This window comes from Trachurus trachurus, assembly GCF_905171665.1.
Source record: "Trachurus trachurus genome assembly, chromosome: 17".
NCBI lineage: Eukaryota > Metazoa > Chordata > Actinopteri > Carangiformes > Carangidae > Trachurus > Trachurus trachurus.
The window spans coordinates 33,232,627-33,254,469 of record NC_139900.1 but is presented as its reverse complement, the minus strand read 5'-3'; the positions used below and the strand labels follow the sequence as shown (position 1 = coordinate 33,254,469).

The window sequence follows — 21,843 nt, the reverse complement described above, 5'->3', positions numbered from 1 at the left end:
GAGGGGGTTTGTCTGAGTGCCTGCAGCGGTGAGATAAACAAAAAGCAAAGCCTTGCCCATTTGTCAGTGAGTGAGTGAGTGTGTGTGTGTGAGTGAGTGTGCGTGTGTGTATGCACGCGCATGCATCTGAATCTCCACCTTCCAGGACAATACAAGCCTGAAGGAGACCAGGGGCATATTTCAGTTCGATAATTGTACATTTACTGCCATCCTTCCCTCCACACTCCCTCTATCTTCTGCTTTTTCTTGAGCTGCCTCATTTCACGGCCCATAAATACAAACTGAGACTGTTGACTGTTTTGTATTGTTGTTAGCCTGTCATAATGCCACTGAACTAAACTAAATGTCTCACAGATTGCTATAACATCTTTTTGATTACTTACATTTCATTTCTGTTTATGAAGTTGATATAAGAAGGAATAATTTTCAAGTGTCAGTTAAAACCGGTACATTGCAAAAAATAACTTATGTGGAATCTGATGTGAGAACTGCACTAAGAAAGTTGGAAGCTACTTTGAAGTTTCTTAGTTTTCTTACAGCATGTGTTGTTTTTCTGAACAACCCCTAGACACATGTTGTTATCCCTCTTTTGCTGTATATACAGTACATGTATGGCTTTGAACTTTTGGACTCACTTTGAAAGTGATGCACCTTATGTACAAGTACACCTAGTGAGACTCAGAGAGAAGAGAGGTGTGTGGGAGACCAATGGAAAGAGAGAGTGCATGTGTCTGTTATGTTCTCTGCTTTGATCTCTCTTGCTATTATCCACTTTTGCCTGCGGTCAAGTGTGCAGCTGTCATGGCTCCCCAAGAAACAAGGAGACAGACAGTGATGAGTCCTCAAGTCTCCGCTGTCACTGCACACAACGCATCTTATGTAAGCAGAAGACGACAAAGGAGGGAGGGCAGGCAAGAGGGAGGGAAGACACATGAAGACAACGAGCAGAGGCGAAAACGAAGGGGAAGAGAAGAAAGTGTCAGACAGGCGGTGGGAGAAAGGAGAGGGAGACAGAGAAAGACGGCGAGAGCTGTCATCATAAAGAGTCTGACTCATTCCTACTGTTCTGGATATAGCACTGAGCTGAGAGGCATGTACCTAATGTACGACAGCTCGAGAACAATTACATTCCTTCAAACCAGGATTAGACTCATAATATGTGAGAGAGGGGACTGGTCTCTACAGAACTACACCGAGAAAAGAACTCAATTTCCAGAGGCTGCCACCAAATTATGTCTAGTTCTGTTTCAATCTACTCTTCAGTATAACAGTGAGACGTTCAGGCCAAGTGTGGCTGTTTCTACTTATGTTTCAAAGACATTAAACACCATTCAGTGTCAATTCTTGGCTCTTGAAAATAAGGGGATTGTTTTAGAATTGACTTGTGGCTCTTAATATTTAGGAAGTATAGTAATATCACATCTTTGCCAATTCTTCCTCAATTTTAGTGCTTTGGATAATAAATCACAATACTAGAATGATAATATGAACTTATATATAGATATATATGAGGTTTATCTATAGGGGAGCTTTATGCAAGAATGTCTGATAACACCAGCATTAGTCAGATATATGATTTATATTCCATCATCCTCATCGTACCATTGTGTCTGCAGCTATCTGCAGAGGCAGTTAAGGGCCCCCGCTTGGCATGTTCTCCCTCTGTAAGTGCCTCCAGAAAGGACTGGCTGTGAAAGCTGCAGTCAAATAGCTGTAATTATCTACAATCAGTTGACAACCAGGGAGCGGCTGAAAGGCTGCTCACACACACAAACACGGTGGAGGCAGCGAGGCTCGGAGAGGCGCAGAGGATAATATATCTCAGGGAAAGAAAAGAAATATGGCCGCAATGTTAGCTCCAAAATGAAGCAGCAAGGTTGTGAAAAACATGTCCTAATTGAGACCTCAAATGTAGCTTAGCAGATGTGAATAATAATCAGTATAGATACTGTGACCAGCATCTCTAAAGCTTTTGGTTATCATATAAGACCTTGTGTTTCTCTCCCCACTGCAGCTGTCTATTTGTTTATAGAAGCTCTCTAGATAAGACAAAATAAACACATAGAGACACGGTATAAAAGAATAAATTAAATAGAAATCAAAGTAAATAGACAAAACCAAAGTGTGTGTTTGACTGAAGCTCCAGTAAAAAGAAGAAGAAAACTCCAGGCTTTTGTGTTGTATGTCAAATGTACATCACAGCAGCATGAATCCTGTCTAAACATGTGACATATATGATTCTATTGTCTAGCTCAGAAATTGAGATCTATTTACAGACTCTCTGGTGCAGTTCGCGGTCCTTAATGTTAATTTATCAAACTTATCAAATGTATCAAAGTATAAAAAGAGCCCTTGGTCGTATTGCATGATTTTCCTCAGCAGATGGAGTTTCCCAGTTGTAATCGTGCAGCAATTTAAAGAAAGAAAAATAAAACTCCACAACACCTGGGAAAATTGGTCAGAGCTCACTTTTACCCAAAAGCCCCAATTTCTTTTCACTCCATACTTAGATACTAACACTTAAACAGTGTTTCGCCCCTACTTAAGATAAACATCTAAGTGGTGTTACAAGCCCGCTGCTGTGCAGGACCTAACAACTGTAATTTACCATATCTTGGCCCCTTAGACTCAGATGATTATATTCTAAGAGCACAGGCTGAACACTGCCACAGATGCTCAGACCTAAAACAACAACAACAACCTAACCTGCACATGTATTCTGCTCCTTGATTAGGCTGAGAAGGCAGCTGATAGACGAGTAAGAGGATACTTAAGGATGTTGCCATGCAGCAGTCGCTCCACTTAGCAGCTGTAGTAGAAGAGTGAGACAGTAATGGAGGATTAGAAGCCAAGTTTCTGAGAAAACAAACACATAATGAACTTACAATCATAGACTACCTATGCATTCACGCTTTCTATTTTCAAGGCTCATGGGAGATGTGGTGTTGGGAATCAGGGTGCAAATTACTTCTCTGTCTGAATTAACATCAAATAGTCCAACTAATAACAGCACCAACCAGTCTGAACTCCTCTGCCTTTTCTTTGATGTGCACACAACCCCCTGCACCCCATCTGAAATTGACTTGCAGTTTCACAAATTCATAATGAGTTTAAGATACTGGAATGAGTTATTGATTATAGACCCGAGCAACTGACATGCATGAACATGTTTGACTGGAGGTGAGGGTGGAGGTTGAAGACCGCAATTAAAACAGAAAGGACTTTTATTCCACTAATCGTGTGATCAAAGCTTAAAATCTTGCATGTCTGGACTCATGTGTACATGTGTACATCTTCCACATGTTGATGATGTGGTCAGTGCAGCAGTGATAAATCACACTCACACTCGTTGGTGCTTGAGGTTTCACATTACTCGTCTCCCACAGGCGCCCACGTTTCTGCTGGAGCATTAGGGCCGTGACAGAAGCTGCGAAGCACTGGCCTGGAACTGCTGCTCGGGAGCACGCTGAAGGGCTGAACGGCCTCAGATGAATAGATGGTAATTAATATACATAGCACCCGCGAGACCGCTGTACAGTCTCAGGACAAATTACTCCATCAATAAGGTGGGCTGCAGACACAATGAGAGACAGAGAGGATGAGAAGAAGGGGGGGGGGAAATCTGTAAGGCCAAGCAACTCTGGGTGTTTGACTGTGGAAGCATAGTGATTGGATTCTGAGGAAAAGAGCCAAAGACTAAAATCCTGCCTCCCAGTGAGAGCCGGTGTTAGAGGGTAAAAACTTGGGAGGAAAGGTCCAGAGATAAGGAAAGATTTAGTGTAGCACCCTGAAACCAAATGGTATCAGTATCTGAACACCTCGGCATCAAAGTCACATTAAAAAAAGGAAGCAGGCTCTGTAGCAGGGAGATGATAAAGTTGAATTTAATATTCACAATCAAACACTGCCAATTAGATTTCCACTGGCTTTTAAGAAATCCAATATCTCTAGACAATTACTCTTCTCTCTTCTCCACTTCTCATCTTCTCTAGTTTTTCTGTGCGTGCATCCCATAATGATGAAACAAGGTTTCAAGATATTTTGGGAAGAAGATCAATGGGAGGAAACACATAACTTGCATATGATGAAAAATCCTTTGCCTATAATCCTCTTCTCTGATTGGCCCATACAGTTTGTCCACCAGCGTATCCCAGCATTCCTCTGGGTCATCATCTCATTCCCACAAATATCTCTCTGGACGTTACACCTCTGTTTCCCCATCCCACAGTGGGACATTGAGAGGCAGATTATCAAATTGTTTGGACATTTGAACATTAATCTGCCTGAGGGCACAGTCCGGATTACTAGCGCTGCACTCCCTTGTGAACCTGGAAGGACTCACACTCACACACATGCTCTGGTCAGTTAGGTTACATGTTGTGGTCTCTGACACATCAAAGGCTCAAACAAGACGCTTGAAAAGATACAGAGCAGCAGAAAAACACATGACGAGTCCCACAGTGGCTCCAAGAGAACATGAAGGCTTTGGTTTGAGATTCAAAGTGAAAGACGAGCAGCTCTGAGACATATGACTGAATCCTTGTGGATCCGGCGCCGTTCCTCTTCAAACACAGGTTTTACAGTGTCAGCACTGCGCTGCAGGGCGGGCAGGTTGTCCTGTGAGGCTGCCTGACAAATGAGGGCTGTTGGTGCAGGCCCACTGATATACTCTCAGGGTGGCAGCTGCTTGTTTTGTGCATGATAATGTTTTTCAAAGTCTTTTTAATTGTTTTATTTAGAGCAGCATGTAGAGATAAAGTTAATGAAGTAGTGAAAATGCCAGACTAAATAAAAATGAGAGTAAAACAGTTTGAATCTGTTATATTTATGGGCTCACTTTATTCTGTACATACACCATAAAGCCTCAGAGGGGAGTTGTGCTGCTGGGTCAGCAACACGGAGAGGAGCTAAACACTTGTCAGTGCGTGCATAATTTAGCCTCATATAACACTCACTCACAAGGCAAAAAACATATTTTATGCTAAAGTAATTTTTTAATCCAACATATATTATGCAGAGTAAATACAATATACTCTATGTAGTTCAGTTTAACATTTAGTTTACACAATGTGCCTTTCCCCTGTGTATGAATAATTAGAGGTGCTGATGTTGTTCCATAGAGGGTTGATTCAGTGAAGCCCAGCTCTTCATAAAGAGCTCAACAGAACAGCTGCAACATAAAACACGACCTCTTGTGTTTGCACTTTCCTATAATATTGTATGACTTTTGGTGCATGTAAACAGTCCAAAGTCAAAAGACTCAAGGTACATGCTGAACAGAAAAGGTGCTGACTCTGTCAGGCCATAATCCACTCTTCTTTTCTATACTCTTTGTCAAATGTCTTTTGGACCTGAAATTTCACCATTTGTTAACTTGAGACTAAAATCTATTTGTTTTGTTACCTCAAAATGGGGTTGCTAAGGAATCAAGCCTGTGCCTTTAGTGGATTAAAAAGGTTCAGTATGCTTTAAAAAAATTGTTTGTAAGAAGACATCTCAACATGTCTTGGAGAAAATATATTTATAACCAAACGCTCATACTCAAAAAGCCTGTCATCGTGGAGAGAAGGACTCAATGAAACAGACAACAACGGAGGGAATAAGCGTACACTTTCAAAAGCTGCTGGGGTTTTGTACTTGGTTATATGTGCAAGTGACGAGTGAAAAAGGAGAGCTCTCTTACCTCCGTTCACACAGCCAGCTGTTATGTGAATTGGATACAACTGTCAGATTGTCAGCTTTGAACCACCAAGGCCTTAAGAGAGACTCAAGTCCAACTCTGAAGTCTGCCACTCTGCAAACAGGAATGTGAGACGTTAACATCAACGTTTTTTCACAATGACTGTAAACCAAAGCAAAGTAATTAAATCCAATATTAATTCAATCCCCGTTAGTCATTCAAGCCTGTGACTTCCAAACAGACTACAGTTAATGTTGTTTCACGCTCCACCATCTTCAGTGAGGGAGGGCATGGAGCAGCTCCCACTGGGTGCTGAACAGTCAGTGCGTCCTCTGAGCACAGTCCCCATTATGTAAGGACAAAAGGGGACAAAGAGCTTCACCAAGCTCAGATCTCTCCAGTGCCTGAATTTGGAACGTAGATATCCGGGAGCAATGTTTGCTCACTTTATTGGGCTCAATGTGCCCACAGGAGGCTCGCGTTGCCCTTGACACATTCTTTAAGACTTTGGGCCAAACTTGGCACACTTTCTGTTATTGCCTCAACACTAGCTTTCAACTTTTATTGACATTAATGGGGGAAATATGTCAATCTTCAGACTCATTTAGATAATGTTAGGCTTCATTTGGAAGAATCAATTATCCAAATCAAATGCTTTTCAATCAGCGGTAATTGAAAGGACTGTTGACACAAATGGTGAACTCCAACCAGTGGTGAGGCTGCATCCTTGGGACTAATGAGCAGTGACAAATCAACGGAGTGAGTGTGTGCATTTGGTCAATTAAGTCTGCAGACAAACTCATTATGAGTAAGATTAACAGTACACATGACACCACTGTAATGTTCAGTATGTGCACTTTCTACTGGACTATGAATCCACAAACACGCATGCATAACAAAATGTACAATTTGTAACATGAACAACTTAACAATTTAAAAATCAGGGAGATTCTAGTCAAGATTTTAAGATTAAAGTATAATCACCTGGAGAAAAATGTTCAACATCCCAAATGTAATGTAGTAACAAGTCTAAGACGCTGCAGCCAGGCTAGCAGCTGTGGGAGGTTGACATGCACGGCCACAACAGTGCTCTAAGCTAAATGCTAATGTAAAGTACGCTAACACACTGAAAAGAGACCACACAGCATGCTGATGTTGAGCAGGTATGATGTTTATAATGTCCACCATCTTAGTTTGTCCGTGTTTTGCACATCAACAAGAAGGAAAACTCTTCTAATGATAGGATGGTAATGTCTTGTATCTCTGGTGATTTGTAGGTTACATAATTGGTAAAAGTGATAGATATCTTCAGATACCTTGATGGTTGTGAGATAGTCAAAAAAATACTTGATTAATTAAACATGATTTGTGTCATTATATAAGAGAATGATGAGGGATGATGATGCATCACATGTTGACACCTTTGCCTTTATCATGCTCAGCCAACCCACGACAAAGGTAACAGACCTCATGTCCAATTCAGTGTGATTATGGGTAGGCCTACAGCGATGTGTGATTCAGCTGGAAAAGTCCCAGCAAAGGTATGAGTCAACATTGCCACTAGTCTGTTTACCGACACTCAAAGTGGCCTGCTACCACCTCACCCTGATGTAAAAGGGTCATCTTCCTTTTCCCCCTTGTTGGTGGCCTATTTGCGTTAAATGGTGAGTTTGCCTTAAAGCTCTACCCCAAACAAACACAGCATCAGGATACCTACTGTACTCCCCTTCATATATACCTATCTACCGTAACCTATAGGCTGACAAAAGATGCACTGTATGGCATTTATATGAATGCTATAAAGAAATAGGCTAATCAATAAAATGGCTGTGTGCGTAATAAGTGCTTGATAAAGCGGGTGGGCCTGATGGTCAGCTTATGAAAAGGGAATATGACTGAATGAGACTTCATCTATAGAACAGAGCTGATGAAGTCCATCTCCAAAGTACAGTGGCGCCCTCTGCTGATGAAATATGAAACAGGATTTAAAGACAGACTAGAAGGAGAATGCAAAGCATCTAAAATTAAATGTTCACATTTTTGTCACTTTTTGTGTATATATTCTAAATGCAGAAACAGATCTGCACCTTTTATTTATAGAGGTGTTACCTTATTGTAACCCATTGTACCTATAGGACTGATGCACTGTAATTATGTTGATACCAGATAAGATACGATTTTTTAATCAGGTTTTTCTGACATAGTTTACAGTGTACCACAACCTGTGGCCATCTTTTCTCTTCTCAACGCTCTCCTGGGATGTGACAGCTGAATGGTGCGTGGTAATGTCAACTCTGCCTCAGTCAACGCCTCTGAATGACACTCAATGCTTTTTGTTTTTTCATTCCCCAGCACCTGTGCTTGGCTGTCAGACAGTTTAGAGCGTGACTCTCCTGCCATCTCAGAACAGGAACAACGGGCCTCTGTGACAAAGGTTTCCCAACGCTGCCCAAGGGACCTCAAATGTGGAGGCAGGTAGGTCTTTATTTCAATCAGGCCAAAGGTTATGCTTCGTCAAAGTAGAAGCTAGACAACAGGATAATAGTAACACGAGGCATTTTCCTTTGTGTGTATTATTTATATGCAGTGTGTATCCACCTGTCTCTACAGTGTTGCCTCATCTATTAATAGTGGCTAGGACATTAGCTCAACGTCCATTTAGAAATGTCATGTAAGACATAAGGGCCTCACAGCATTCATCTGTAAATGTGAAGGTCAAGAAGTTGCTTCAGTTTTATTCATAAACTGGAGAAGGTGACCTTTTGCTTGTATTGTTTTGCACAGCCAAAAGAAGCACTGATGAGACCACAGAAATAACGTAGTTTTGAAGAGCACTAATAAGCACAATGGCACCAACATTGTGAGCCACTGAATCGTTCTGTTTTTGGAGGGTAACAGCTGGCAAAATACGTGTTTCTAAAACAAATGTCAGCAATCCATAAACCAAACTGGCCTCTAACTGCATATTTATGTGAAATGTATATGTCTAAATATGCTTAATCATTTGAAAAACAAACATGTTTTGAGCTACCTCAGTCTTCCTCTCTCTCAGGGAAGGGATGGACGAAAGCTATGAGACATTTGAAGAGGAGTTAGGGCCAACAAGAGCAGATCCTCCTCCACAGAAGCCTGTTCGACAGATCCACAGACCAGGTGGCAACGCACACACACACACGAACACACACACACACACACAGAGAGATAATTTGAAATGCATGCATATAAAAGCCATCAACCATTGTGCATATATTGTACAACTATAAATACTTGGGAGCAGCAGCCAGGGGAAGTACTGAAATACGACTCCTGGTCAAAAGCAACACAGTGATAATGCACCTCAGCTGTGTTGGATGCTTGGTCAAATCATCTCACCAGTCTATGTGGAGCGTGTGTTTAAACACACACAGTTATACTACAGTATTTGTTGAAATGATGCACTCTAAACATAAACATGCCTTGATTGTCGATGTTATCATGCTGATGTAGGCTTAAGTGTTTACTCTAAGCACCTTTGTACAGTACAGACAAATAACTGCTAGTGGTGTATCTGCAGTATAACATAGACTTTGGCACAGTGGACTTTTTGTTGTTGTTGTGTGTAAATTAGGTTAATAAATTAGACATATGTTTTGGCAAAATGAATGTACGCATGAGGACAAATTAGCTCCAGATTGAGAGAATGGCTGTTTGGACTTTTGTTTGTTTATGGTTTATAATCTGTAAATCTCCATCTGTTTCAGAAATGTATGCTCCAAGAAAAATTAGAGAGGTTAGTTGGACCAACAAGAACACTTTTTTTTTTTGTATTGCACGCATTTCCCTAATATCTCTGTCCCTCAAAGCTAAATGTTGTCTTCCAACAGGAAATGGCTTCAGTTTCAAAACAACCAAGAGCAGAACTCAAGACTTTACCCAGAGAGCCCAGCTTCCCCAGAACAAGTGAGCCACCCCTGTCCTTCTCTGTGACCCCTGACAGCTTTTAGCAAAGAGTTCAGTAATTGGGGAAATATGTTGATTTACTCTGGGAGACTAGTATACTTTCATGACATCTCTTTTACACTTTGTTTTTTTAATGAATGAAACCATGTACCGGTAGGCTATGTTGTATATTGGAATAGATCTTGTTTTTGTTTGACAGGCTGCTGGCTGCAATTCACATTGACCAAAAAAACTTGAGGGGTTTAAAGCTTTTGTGTGCAAGAGAGAAAACCAGTTAATTTCCAAATCTTTTCTTGCATTCTGCCATGTTCTTTTTTTTTCTCACCCCCCTCCAGCATCCTTGCAGAAAGCCTTGTCCATCCAAAACCTGACACAGATTGAGACACCATGGGAGAATGTCACTCTGAACCGATGTCTGTTTGTGGCCATCACCGTCCTTGTGCTCACTTCAGGCTTACAGAGGCTCCATGGCAAGTAGTCTAGTTAGAAGTGAAGTGTGAGGTACAGAAACCGCATTCAGGCCTGGTGTAACCGGGTGCTTTATTTTAAAAACAGAAACGTTGCGTGGTCAGGGGACTGTAGAGGAGGAGGAAGAAGACGTTGGACTGGTGACGAGACGATCAGGCGGATTACGACACAGAGGGCAACCGCTGGAGGTGAATTAGTATTGGTTGCTTTGTAATTCAATCTTTAAATGAAGACCTCATCATTTACAGTGTTCAGTACAATGTGTTCTCTCCCCCTCTAGCCTGAAACATCTCTGTGGGAAGTCATGTTTTGGTGGCTGCCAGACTTTGATGACGAAGAGGACGAGGATGAGGATGAGGATGCGGAGGAGGACGATGGAAAAGTCAAAAGAGGGCGGTCAAAGAAAGGAGCGATGGCTCGAACATCAAGAGGTCTCAGAAACAAGCCGCTGCCAAAAAACCTCATGAAACAAAAGGATGGGAAATTAAAGGACAGGAGAGCCAAGAAAACCAGGGCTGATGAAACCAAAGAAAAGAAAGAGAGAGATAAAGAGAACGACCTGGTGGAGGAGGCAGATGAAGACGAAGGTGAAGATGACACAACACCCAAGAAGAGTAAAAAGTTGGAAGACAAGAAAGAGAAGAAAAAATCTCAAAAGGGATGAGTTGCTTCTTTGCGTCAGGCACCAATTAATTTCTAGTTCATCTATATTGATTATTGACATTTGCCAAAGGAGGTAGAATTGGATTTAGTGCTATAGATTTTCTCTGTCAAACCACGATTATGCTGATAAATATTGAGATAACAGGTATTTAAACAGGATGACTCATAAACTTTTAAAACACATTGATTTATTGAACTTTAAATAAAAATAGATTTTAAAACAACAAGCATTGTGTAAATGTAGTTTTTCCCAGTTCTACGCAATGTAAGTGGGATTGCAGTCAAATTGTGTTTGGTTTCTCCTGACTTTATATGAAAACGGTGTCATAAAGTAAAGTAATTGCTCGCCAAAATAGTTCCATCCATGGGAAAATACCCTTACATGCCTGACGTGACGTTAAGCCAATATACATGATTATACAGTAACACTAGTATCATATCCAGTGCTTTTGTGTGTTTGATATTCCTACAATCTGTTTCATTCTTAAAAAACAAACCTTTAATTGACATGATTTGCAGATGGGTCAGGCTATAGCCTACATAAAATAAATAAATGATTATATCCACGAGATTTATATACCCTAGATCAGTGGTTCCCAAACTTTTTGTGGCCAAGGCACACCAAAGGACAAGTAAAAATCTAAAGGCACACCTATTGTTCAAAATAGCCTTCATAACACGTGTTATCACTTATATCATGTAAAATATCTGTAAATGTGCATAATTATTTAATAATGCCAAATAAAATGTGACAAAGACAACTAGGTGACATTACTCACGAAATCATATTTATTAACAAAATATTTAAAAAAAAATAATTTGAAACTTTATCAAATTAGGCTTCATCAAAGCAGCAATACAACCATTTAAACCAGACAGGTCACAATAAGGCAAAGGAAACTTTGCAAAATGTCATCACAGAGAACTGTCAATGCAAGGAAGCTGCACCGTCCATGGTCCTACAGATTGATCAGTATTGAAACATATTGTGCGAAATATGGGGTTCTCTTTGAGGATTTTTATTTTAAAGCAGAAGTAAGTGATATATTTGTGTTAATATAAGTCTTAAATAGTTATATCTTCCGACAGCAATCACTTACATAGAGTGTTTGGACCGAAACACGGGTCTGTCAGTCACTCTGCTCTGCTCTGAGCCGAGGAGAAAACATTTATCGTATCCTACAGTTTTTATCCAATGAGGAGAGAGAACGGCATGCAGGGCTGTGTGTGCAGCCAAGGAACGCCGTGAATGTGGCGACGTAGGGACGAGGACTGTTATGGTGCGTTCAAGGAAACTCGTATTTTTCCGACCGTGAAGTCATACCAGTTCGATCTGGTACGAGTTCACCGGTCGGAAGTTACGAGTGGCCGTTATAGTGACTTTCACCGGTAAAACAGGTCGGAAAAACACGAGTGGGTTGCCTGGAACGCTACAAAGTCGTAAGTTGTGACTTGAAGCTGTAATTTACGATTTCAAAAGCCTGCCTGGAACGCAGCATTAGCGAAAACGACCGGACCACTTACTTCTGCTTTAAGAATTGTTTTTAGGTATAGAGTTTGCCTCTGTATTATGAAATGAGCGCATACAAAGTACTGATAGTAAATTAAAAATAATTATTTTTTGTGTAGTTGTATATTGCAATAATAATGTATGGTTGTCACAAAATCCCACAGCACACCTGGACTTGCCTCACGGCACACCGTTTGGGAACCACTGCCCTAGATCATAACCACCTAGAAATGCTGTTACAATTCATAAAACTCAGTTTGCTTGCCAAAAATGATTATAGCATCACCATCTACCTTGATAAGTTTTTTTTCTACCTCAAAATGATTTCATGTCATCCATGAGGGTTATTCTGTATTTGATAGATTATACTTCACCCGGTCCATTTCATCTGTCGGAAAGCCTGTCGGGGAAGAGCTCTTTCTTACCACATTTTATTAGCTCGGTTAGCTTGGTGCTTTTATTTTGAAGGAAAGGCCTGTCTCTCTCGCCCTGGATCCGTTTCCTACCAAAACAGCAAGTCAACGGCCCCAGACTAGATAATCAGAGAAAAACTTCATGGCAATTCTGGAGAAAATTGCTAACAATGACCAAGCTATTAAAAAAGGTCAACTTCCATTCACAATGCAAAGTACTCAAGGAAAATTATTCAGAATGAGGTTTTGGGTTGTTTGGCTGAAATGGTTTGATGTGAAACTACAGAGGAAGTGAAAAACAGTGGGGTCTTAAGCATCATCAACAGTTTTCTTTGGTACTCAGTTATTATTATAATAGTGCCATCCGGGAGAGTTTTCTTCATTTTGACTCAGCTGTAGGGCTAGACACAGCAGGGCTTCATGATAATAGTCCACATATTGGAAAGCTAGGCAATGGGATACAAAAGCAACCTTGAGGGCAAAGCACGTGACTGTGCTGCCACCATGAGGGGTAAACATTTGGGTCCAGGCTGGAAGCGAAGGGCAGGCAAAGTATGCCTTTTACATCCATTTCAGTGCCCACTGTCAAAGCTGTCACAGAAGCAACAAGTCTTCTTCCTCTTAGAAATTCAAAGTGTTCACATCTGGCTCATACTATGTGAACACCAAATGGCTGAGTGTGCAAAGGGAGAAGTACTTACCCGCGCTTAAACGAGTTCTGCAAGACAGTCCATGGACAGAATGGTGAAAGATCCAGTGCGGCTCAAAGTCTTCGGGGACAGATCTTCAATTTAATGTGTATCTTGTTTCATTTAGTAAAATCTTAAACTTTTGTACAGGTGCTAAACTTTTGTGCGTTGAGACTGTTCCAGGTCAAATCTGACCCGTTTATGTAGAAAATGATTTTAGATTCACCAGTGTGGGGCAAATCAAGAGCAATGGTGGTTTTAGGGAATCGAAACTGAAATTGTAAATGACATGTCTGTTCCCACCACATTTGCCCAGGTTCCCAGAGAGACACCTGTTGGCCTTTGAAGGGTCTTGGAGGGATCTTGAAACAGTGAAAGTGGTATTGTATGAAGCAGATAACCACAAAGACTAAATGGCCAAACACAAACAAATCTTTTGTTGATTGATGATTCTGTGTGAATATTTTTTGAAAGAGCCACTCACGAAGTTGTTTGGATTTGTGCAGAATTCAAATGCTACCTCATTGAAGATTGTCATGTCATTGAGTGATTGACCTCTTTTTGGCATTAAAAAAAAAAAATCCTCTGTAGTCGGCACTTATCAAGGGTGCCCACTCAACTGTTGATAGTAAGAAGTCAAACCCCTCCAATTCACATGGAGTGAATGAACTGTCTGCAACAAAGATCAAGTTTGTTTTTTAATCAAAATTGTGACCCATGTGTCATTTTTGTCCTCCGCCTTTGACATCTGAGAGCTGCTTTCAAGAGCCTAGTTAAAGTGTCTTCTTTGTGAATACATGCTTCTGTAATCCCAAGTAATTCTGAGCATAAATATTTGAGAAACATCCTTCCCTTTTCAAAAAATGTGTTATTTCTGCTATGATCCGCTCACACAATGACTTGATGCATCATGCATAAATATTCCCGTATGCAATGTCTTTGTGAAAACAGAGTTAGAGGAGCAAATGTTTTTTTCTCTCTCCGCAGCATTTAATTACAAAAACAGATTCTTAAAAGATATCTGGGACAAAGCATTTACACAAAAGTGTGGTAAATATTACAATGTTGCAATAACAGACTGTTCTTCACATTTACATAAACCAAACAACTGTATAAAAATCTACTAAATGTGGATTTTAAACATAATCTGAGGAAATAAAATTCAATGTACCTGTCTTATCAAAAGTGAGACAGGCAGAGCAGTGTGGCTGCAGCCCATGTACGACAGCAATCATAATCCACTGGTAGATGATCAGTTAGACATTGACAGGCCCTCGGGAGGTGGTGGCCTCATCGGCATGGGGGGCATGGGCATCTGAGGGGCACCTGGGGCACCGGGTGGGAGAGGAGGGACAGGCATCCCTCCTGGTGGGGGAGGCGGCATACTATCATTTAGTGAGCGAGGTCCAACTCCACTCATGAGAGGAGGGGGACGCTTCACACCTGCAGGAGGCGTTGGACCGCTGGACTGGGTAACAGCTTTCTCCATCTTGAAGTGAAACTGGAGAAAGAACTGGGAGGAAAAGAGAAAACCATATGAAAGACGGTGTTTCTAAAAAATAAATGCTTAGGTTAGTTTGTGGTGGTAAATGATTATCCACTTATCAGTACCTGTTTAGTTTCTCTGTTCCAGTGGGTCCAGAAGCGGTTTTCTGCTTTATCAATTTCTCTACTGGGGACCTATTAGAGCAAAAGAAGTGCATATCAAAGCAAGAAGAAAAAAATATTATCAAAATGTAGAGCAACAGAGGTGTAGCCTCCACTTACCTTGAAGGCAATAGTCTCATATGGCTCAGCAGCAAGCAGCAGGTACTGCCAGCGACGATCAGGGGGCTCAATGCGCTGTTCGTAAGCAGACATGAAACGATGCCTTGGTCCAATTCCTTCAGCGACCTCTGGGTAGTCGATCTGACAGACAGAAAAAAAAAGAAAACAGTTTGTTCACAGATCTGTCTTTTGAGAGTCAATCTCAGTGGTAAGAATTACTGCTACAGAAAGAAGTATTACAGTCTGTGAAGGATGTGAGGTGGAGCACATAAAATAAGCTTATTTTTACAATGAGAATCCCACCAAACATACAGTACATACCTGGAAAAGTAAAGACTGCTGTCCGGTCTCAGGGTCTCTCTGTTTGGTCACTATATCAAGGAGAGAGCGAGAGAGACAACGGACATGTATTTAAATACAATATAATTGCAGTGTATCTAAATTGTGACTGCACTGGTACATAACAAGCATACCTTTGTATCCTGGTCGACCAATTTTGACAAACTTCTTGACCTCAACTTTAACTTTGGCTGGAGCTGGCTGTGCAGGAGCTTCTTTGGCCTCTTTGGCTGCTCTCCGTGCTCTGTAAAAAACAAAACAAAAAAAGCACCATTTATAAACACACTAGACACATCAAGTTTTTAGGTTTCTCGGTCACAGGTGAGCAATGTGCCACAGTTAACATATATACAACAATATAAACATAAAAAAGGCATATTTAGATTTTGCATAGCAATAACTGTAATTTATGCATGCATCTGAAAACACAAACTAAACTAAACAATAAGAAGCAACAGCATCTACTTTTCCGTATGTGACACAATAGGGTAAATTAAAATGTAAAACTTACAAATTGGTCTGATGTTTCTTTCCTTGTGTGTGAGCCAAGTAGCTGCCCTGTAGAGGAGATTATTTTGTATTTTTAGGATACTTGAGTTGCAAAAAAAAAAAAGACACAAACTTCAGGAGACCTCGTAATATTTCATCCTATGCTTCCTCACCTCATTGTTATGAAGTGTCAGACAAAGCTTGCACTCGTATGATCCTAAATGATTTTTCATAAAATATGGATCTTTGTTGATGTCGATGGTCTCCAGGGCCAGCTGCCGTAACCGCTCCCGCCTGTCACGGTTACTCTCAGAGGCAGACGCCACTCCACCGCTCCCCGTCTTCCCTCCAGCTCGATGCTGGAAATCCATCTTTGCAAGGCGATGGACTCAAACACGGACCTGAGACTCCAGTCAAAACTGGACCAGAACTCCCAGTGGATCCTTCCTGATTAACTGGGAACACATAAAACACACATTACTGTATGTCAAAGTTGGTTACTGACTCAACATTTGCTGTAAACTTAAATATAATCCACCAAATTGCCTATTTACCATGTCACGAGTTGACTTTAATATGTTGTTTATACTGTTTGCCCAGCTGGTACAGGAAATAATAAGAGCATGTTCTTTACGCTAGTGTGGACTCGGTCTAACCAAAGATACCGCCTTTGGTCTAACTACTGGGGAGTAAAGGGAAGGGGTGTCTAATCGCATATTTTGTCAATTAAATTAGACAATAAGCATATTGCTTTCGTATCATGCTACAACACAAAAGCGCTTTAATGAATGAAGCTCCAGTTAACTGCGGTATCTTGGCTAGCTAATGCTAAGCTAACAGTATTACCCGGCTAGGAATGAGTAGCGTTTAACTCCTCGGAACAGTTTAAAAAAAAAAAGTAAAAGTAAATCGTAGCTGGCTCGCAACACGTTATAATAAACCGGTTAGCTACACGACGAAATAATAAGTATTTAGTGGGAGGCTTGATAAACAGTTGTCTTTGTCCAAAACACTTACCAACAAAACGTTAAGCTCACGCCAGCGTTGACTGCCACTGCGCATGTCCGAGCGACTTCTCCTTCTTCTCGGGTTTGTCGCCGGTTGGCGGCTTCCGGTGGTTTACCGCCCCCACCTGGACTGGGGCGAGAGCCGAGTTTGTGTCTGACAAAATTAAGATGTTTTACGGTTTCCAAGGATCAAAATTCCGGAAATACGGAAGCGTGGCTCGTATCGGTTTAATAATAATCAAGAAAAAAATTAAAGAAAAGAAAGAGGACTTTTGGGGAGTCTTAATATATAAAGGCACACTTCCTCTCGTTTGGCCCTCACCGGCTTCCGTACCTACACCAGTGAGGAGTGTCACTGAGAAGTGTGTGTATCATGAAGGACAGCTCCTATGCCACAGCTTGACCACACACAGAAATTACCAAACTTTGTCCGTCACATTTTAAAGACATGCGATAACGAAGTAACGGGCCTGAACTTAACGGTTTGTACGGTTAAATAGCTGCTCCGCACAGTCGCTAGCGTCAAACAGCTACGTTGTAATGTGCTCGGCCGGGGCAACACTGGGTGGACTCGGACTGTAGCCACCGTGTTTGTGTAGCTGTGAGTTGAGTCTTCAGCCGGTGAATCTACGCCAGTGACCGTGATGCGTTTTAACGAGAAGGAGCTGGTCTCCCTGAGCCGCCAGCCCTCAGAGATGGCAGCTGAACTGGGGATGAGAGGACCCAAGAAAGGAGACGGTAACTCTCTACATACACACTAAATATTCTGCTCTTATCACTTCCCCCTTTTCCTGTGATGTGGGCAGCTTTATGTAATGTGACTGTGTGTGGGCACCAGATCAGTTTGATATTTGTGTCATCCATCCATCCATCCTCAGATTGAATCCTTTAAAAAAAAGCACCATCTTATTTCCCTTTTTCCAACAGTTATTAAGAGGAGGCTGGTGAAACTCGTCGTCAACTTCCTCTTTTATTTCCGCACCGATGAGGAGGAGGTGAGTCAATATTTGAACACCTCACCTATTGTTTTGAAAAACGATAACAATGCATCAGTGTAACAACGCCATCATCCATCTGTCTCAGCCTATCGGAGCGCTGCTGCTGGAGCAGTGCCGGGTGGAGAAGGAGGACAGCCTCAGCTTCACCATTGGTGAGTTTCAGTTTCCTCAGATCTACTACATCCTCATTTCACATCAGTCAACACACTTTCACACACTATGACGCAACTTGCATGGTTGTGCTGATACAGTACTGTTAATAATATGTCACCAGCAGCCACAGAGAAATGCATCAAGTGTCAGTATTTTCTGTATGCTTTATTATGGATTTCCTTCTAACTCTTGTTTTATCTGTATGTAGCATTCCTGGATGAAGCAGAGAGGAAGTATTTGTTTGAGTGTGACACTGAAGAACAGTGTGGGGAGTGGATAGACTCCATTATCAAGGCCAGGTAATACTTATCATTCTTTTTCTCCATCTTTAAAGATCAAAATGCATTTGGTCCTATATGAGCTATTAGTAAAGTGGTGATCAGTCATTGTAGACAAAAAATACAAAATTATAAATAAGATCATCAAAATAATAATTTGGTTTACTGGTCATTAGTAATTATTGTTTTATACAGAGCTCAGCTGAAATGACTGATTGATCCATCCATGTCATCCATACTATGCACTGTATGTTTATGACCATTCAGTCTTACAGATGAGAAAAAACATCTCTGTTTTGTTAGTCCAACATAATTACACCACTAGGAAGTGTGTATAGCTATTTATGAGCAGCATTCATTGATTATTTTGGCCATGTTTGTGGCTTCGAGTCTGCAGCAAGATGCTATTTGAGCTCTGTGGGTACACTCACATGGGTGAAACTGTTACAAATGAATGATGCAGCTGTTTCCAGAGATGCAGTGTTAACAATGTGACTTGTGTAGAGCTTTACTACTTAGTTGGCCTTGTCCTGTGTTAAAGCTTATGGGGAAAACAATACTGCTCCCAAACAGAGGGTACCACAAGGGGATCTCAGAGCTCCAGCCCTTTATTTGTGTTCACTGTGAACTGGGCAGGCATGGTTCAACTCCTTGGTTTATTTTCTACTGGCAGCATTAGACTAATACATCTTCTATATTATATTTACTTGACTGGACTTTTTTTTCCTGATCAGATGTCATGTTTATTTGTCCTCTCATCTCTTGCAGTTATGAGTTCATGAGGAAAAACTTGATATTCTATCGAACTGAAATCCACAGGCTCACTGGCAAGGTGAGGTACCTTACAGCAGTGTGTCGATGCACTACACGCCTCACGGACAGTGCTTCTATCCAACACTATCATACCATAGGAATGCTTAGTGGAAAATACTCTGGCTAACCGTGTGAAATATATTGGTATCAATTTCAACAAAAGGTAGAATGGCAGGCACCTCAATGGTTTAAATATAACATTATAACAGATTTACACTTGAATTTTCAACTGTTGGACTTTAGAAAAACTCATAAGAAATGAATCTTCTCTGAAATTTGGTAAGTCAGGATGATCCACATCCCTCAGTGTAAACATTACTTCTTTGATAGATAGCTGTGGTAAAAAGAAAAGAAAAAAGTCCTTAATCAGAGGACTGTTGCTATTCTATAAACTCTATTGTGATGGAGGCATAGATCTCAAAGATCTAATCTTAAAAATCAAACCAATCTTGGGTGCATGACTACATGCAAAATCTCTCTGAGCTTGTGTGCAATTTCAACGGACGGATCTGTTTTATCTAAATTCTGATACTGCTTCAATAACAGATATCTTTTTCTCTGCAGGACCCCTTGGAGCAGTATGGTATATCAGATGAAACTCGCTTCCAGGTCAGCAATGGGCTACAACTTATGCCTAGGGATACCTCCTCGCTGTAGACCAGCGTCCTGCCATTCCAACATTCACTCCTAACTGGTTTGCAAGCCATGGCGTTACCATTCACACTCTAGTCATCTAGATTTTCACTGCTTTGAATGTATTAAGTCTGTTTGATAGACTTGTGCGGTTGTTATACGCATGGCATATGAGGCTATGCAAGGTGATAACTCATTTTCATTGATAGATGTCACAGGCAATGCAGGGGTTTTGAAAAATCAACACTGTCTTATTTTTAATTTGGGAAATTTTACATGCATTTCATTTTCAGATGCCTCAATTCATCAGTTTTCTTTGTAAAATACCCTTTATTCTGTGTTTTCTACTGGACAAGCTCTACATTTACACTTGGGTCAGTCATTTTAAGCATCTGATTGTACTCGTGCTTCAAAGCTGGTTGTGACTTTCTTTCAGGGCTATTAGCATTATTTTAACAAGAATCAATCCAGGAAATATGAACGTTTATTAAAATTAATGTTAATCAAGTAAGTGTACACTGTTGAAGAAATACAGGATCATAAGACCATTAGAAAACATTTGACAGTATTAACTGTCCTTTTTTTTTTAAACATGAGCCCTTTGATCTGCTCAGTTGAGCCACATTTCTCCATTTTTGCTTATGGGAAAGAATATTTTTAGAGATCGATGTATTTATCAGCCAGCTAATGTAGAATATTCAGTTTTTAAAACTATACTTTTGCACATATTACTTTACTAGGTGTTGAGGGTTTTTTTTATTAGTCGTATTTCAATTATTACTTGAACCTAATGTACCTTTTCTGTGGCACTTTGAATCTGATTCCTTTAGCTAAGCTGTTGGACCATGTTGGGAATGAGACTCTTGACATGACTTCTTCTTTGTCAGTGTAGTGTAATAGTGAGTTAAAATGTTGTGCTCTATCACATTTCACGAAATGGCATCGCTGTATCCTGCTACTCACAAGCAGGATAATTCATTGATTGTGTGTCCAGTTTTAAAACCTTTTGCACATTGAATATGTTTAGTCTGTTTTTACTTTATGTCAGATTGCATTTTTTTCACTGGTATCTCTCTCCTTTTTTTTTTTTTACTATTAAAAAAATTGGAACAATATAAATCCCTGCCATGTGTCCTCTATTAACCGAAATCAAGATCAAAATGTCAAACACCCACGGCCAGTTCACTTCACTGTGCAACTGCTGTGAGTGATGGTTTCAAAATGTCTATGGCACGTGTATCTTTACACTGAGTGAAATGTGCAGAATGAATCAGTGAGTAATACAAAAAGGTCAACGATCAGCTGTTGCATGTAGATGCTTCCTGGTGTTGCAGGATTGTAGTTTCGGTGTGTGCCACTTCATACGAATTAACATGTTAACAGTCTATGGTTAACAACACACATACGCACCTTCATTTCACTATCTTCATGGGGACTCATATGCATTCAACATTAGGTCCACCCCTTCTTTTTACAGTCTATGGTCCACCCACACACACACTCAACAGCTGACCCCACAGGAAGCCTGTTGTGGTGGTTGGATCCAGATAAACACACTCATTTCTTTGTGATGACACGTATGCATTCTCTCATCTCTTGCCCTAAACTTTAACCATCACAACCAAAAAGTCTTATTATCCTCTCACTACTCACATACCCTACATTTACTGTAAGTCCAACCCAAACCCTACTGTGGTTTAACTGCAGCTCCATCAAAGTGTTGCAGAAAGTGAGGACCAACAAAATTACCATTTTAGCGAATAGTTCCTTTTTCGTCCTAACCGTGTGACATTTGCAAATTACACTCACGCACGCACGCACACACACACACACATACATTGCTTTTTTTTTTTTTTTTTTTTTCAAAACTTTGTTTCACAGTACAAAAATAGTTTTTCATGGTAACATGCAATTACTAAAGCACATTTATATTATACGCCAGGGGGAATTTATAAGTTTACAACAAAATTTTCAAGTTTTCACATATATTGATAGTCTTAATCG

At 40.6% G+C, this 21,843-nt stretch overlaps 3 protein-coding genes across 3 annotated transcripts; 2 read left to right on the top strand and 1 right to left on the bottom strand.

The window, feature by feature from the left end:
• Positions 1-8,138: 8,138 nt before the first annotated feature.
• Positions 8,139-10,751, top strand: LOC311000637 (uncharacterized protein; the record flags this gene model as incomplete). Its single annotated transcript, XM_083991377.1, has 7 exons — positions 8,139-8,155; positions 8,733-8,833; positions 9,421-9,449; positions 9,544-9,619; positions 9,955-10,089; positions 10,175-10,275; positions 10,368-10,751. Exons 2-7 carry the CDS (start codon positions 8,740-8,742, stop codon positions 10,749-10,751), a joined length of 819 nt encoding a protein of 272 aa, XP_083847503.1. The 5' UTR covers positions 8,139-8,155; positions 8,733-8,739.
• Positions 10,752-14,350: 3,599 nt separating this feature from the next.
• sf3a2 (splicing factor 3a, subunit 2) lies at positions 14,351-17,042 on the bottom strand. The gene is made up of 8 exons (XM_083992245.1): positions 16,975-17,042; positions 16,131-16,412; positions 15,980-16,026; positions 15,603-15,712; positions 15,451-15,500; positions 15,130-15,270; positions 14,974-15,042; positions 14,351-14,875 (listed from the first exon to the last, which is right to left on the bottom strand). The coding sequence occupies exons 2-8, from the start codon at positions 16,326-16,328 to the stop codon at positions 14,615-14,617; spliced, it is 876 nt and encodes a 291-aa protein (XP_083848371.1). The 5' UTR covers positions 16,329-16,412; positions 16,975-17,042; the 3' UTR covers positions 14,351-14,614.
• Positions 17,043-17,322: 280 nt separating this feature from the next.
• Positions 17,323-20,832, top strand: plekhj1 (pleckstrin homology domain containing, family J member 1). Its single transcript, XM_083990927.1, has 6 exons — positions 17,323-17,702; positions 17,892-17,959; positions 18,048-18,114; positions 18,324-18,414; positions 19,162-19,225; positions 19,771-20,832. Exons 1-6 carry the CDS (start codon positions 17,609-17,611, stop codon positions 19,861-19,863), a joined length of 477 nt encoding a protein of 158 aa, XP_083847053.1. The 5' UTR covers positions 17,323-17,608; the 3' UTR covers positions 19,864-20,832.
• The last annotated feature ends 1,011 nt before the right edge of the window (positions 20,833-21,843 follow it).

Bases quoted from the DNA above. Each gene is read 5' to 3' on its own strand.
- plekhj1 (XM_083990927.1), top strand. From the start codon at position 17,609: ATGCGTTTTAACGAGAAGGAGCTGGTCTCCCTGAGCCGCCAGCCCTCA. The intron at 17,703-17,891 runs GTAACTCTCTAC...TTTTTCCAACAG, and splicing joins AGGACCCAAGAAAGGAGACG to TTATTAAGAGGAGGCTGGTG. The intron at 18,115-18,323 runs GTGAGTTTCAGT...ATCTGTATGTAG, and splicing joins CAGCCTCAGCTTCACCATTG to CATTCCTGGATGAAGCAGAG.
- sf3a2 (XM_083992245.1), bottom strand. From the start codon at position 16,328: ATGGATTTCCAGCATCGAGCTGGAGGGAAGACGGGGAGCGGTGGAGTG. The intron at 15,713-15,979 runs GTAAGTTTTACA...TGTTTTTTACAG, and splicing joins AAGAAACATCAGACCAATTT to AGCACGGAGAGCAGCCAAAG. The intron at 15,043-15,129 runs GTAAGTGGAGGC...TTGCTCTAATAG, and splicing joins ATGAGACTATTGCCTTCAAG to GTCCCCAGTAGAGAAATTGA.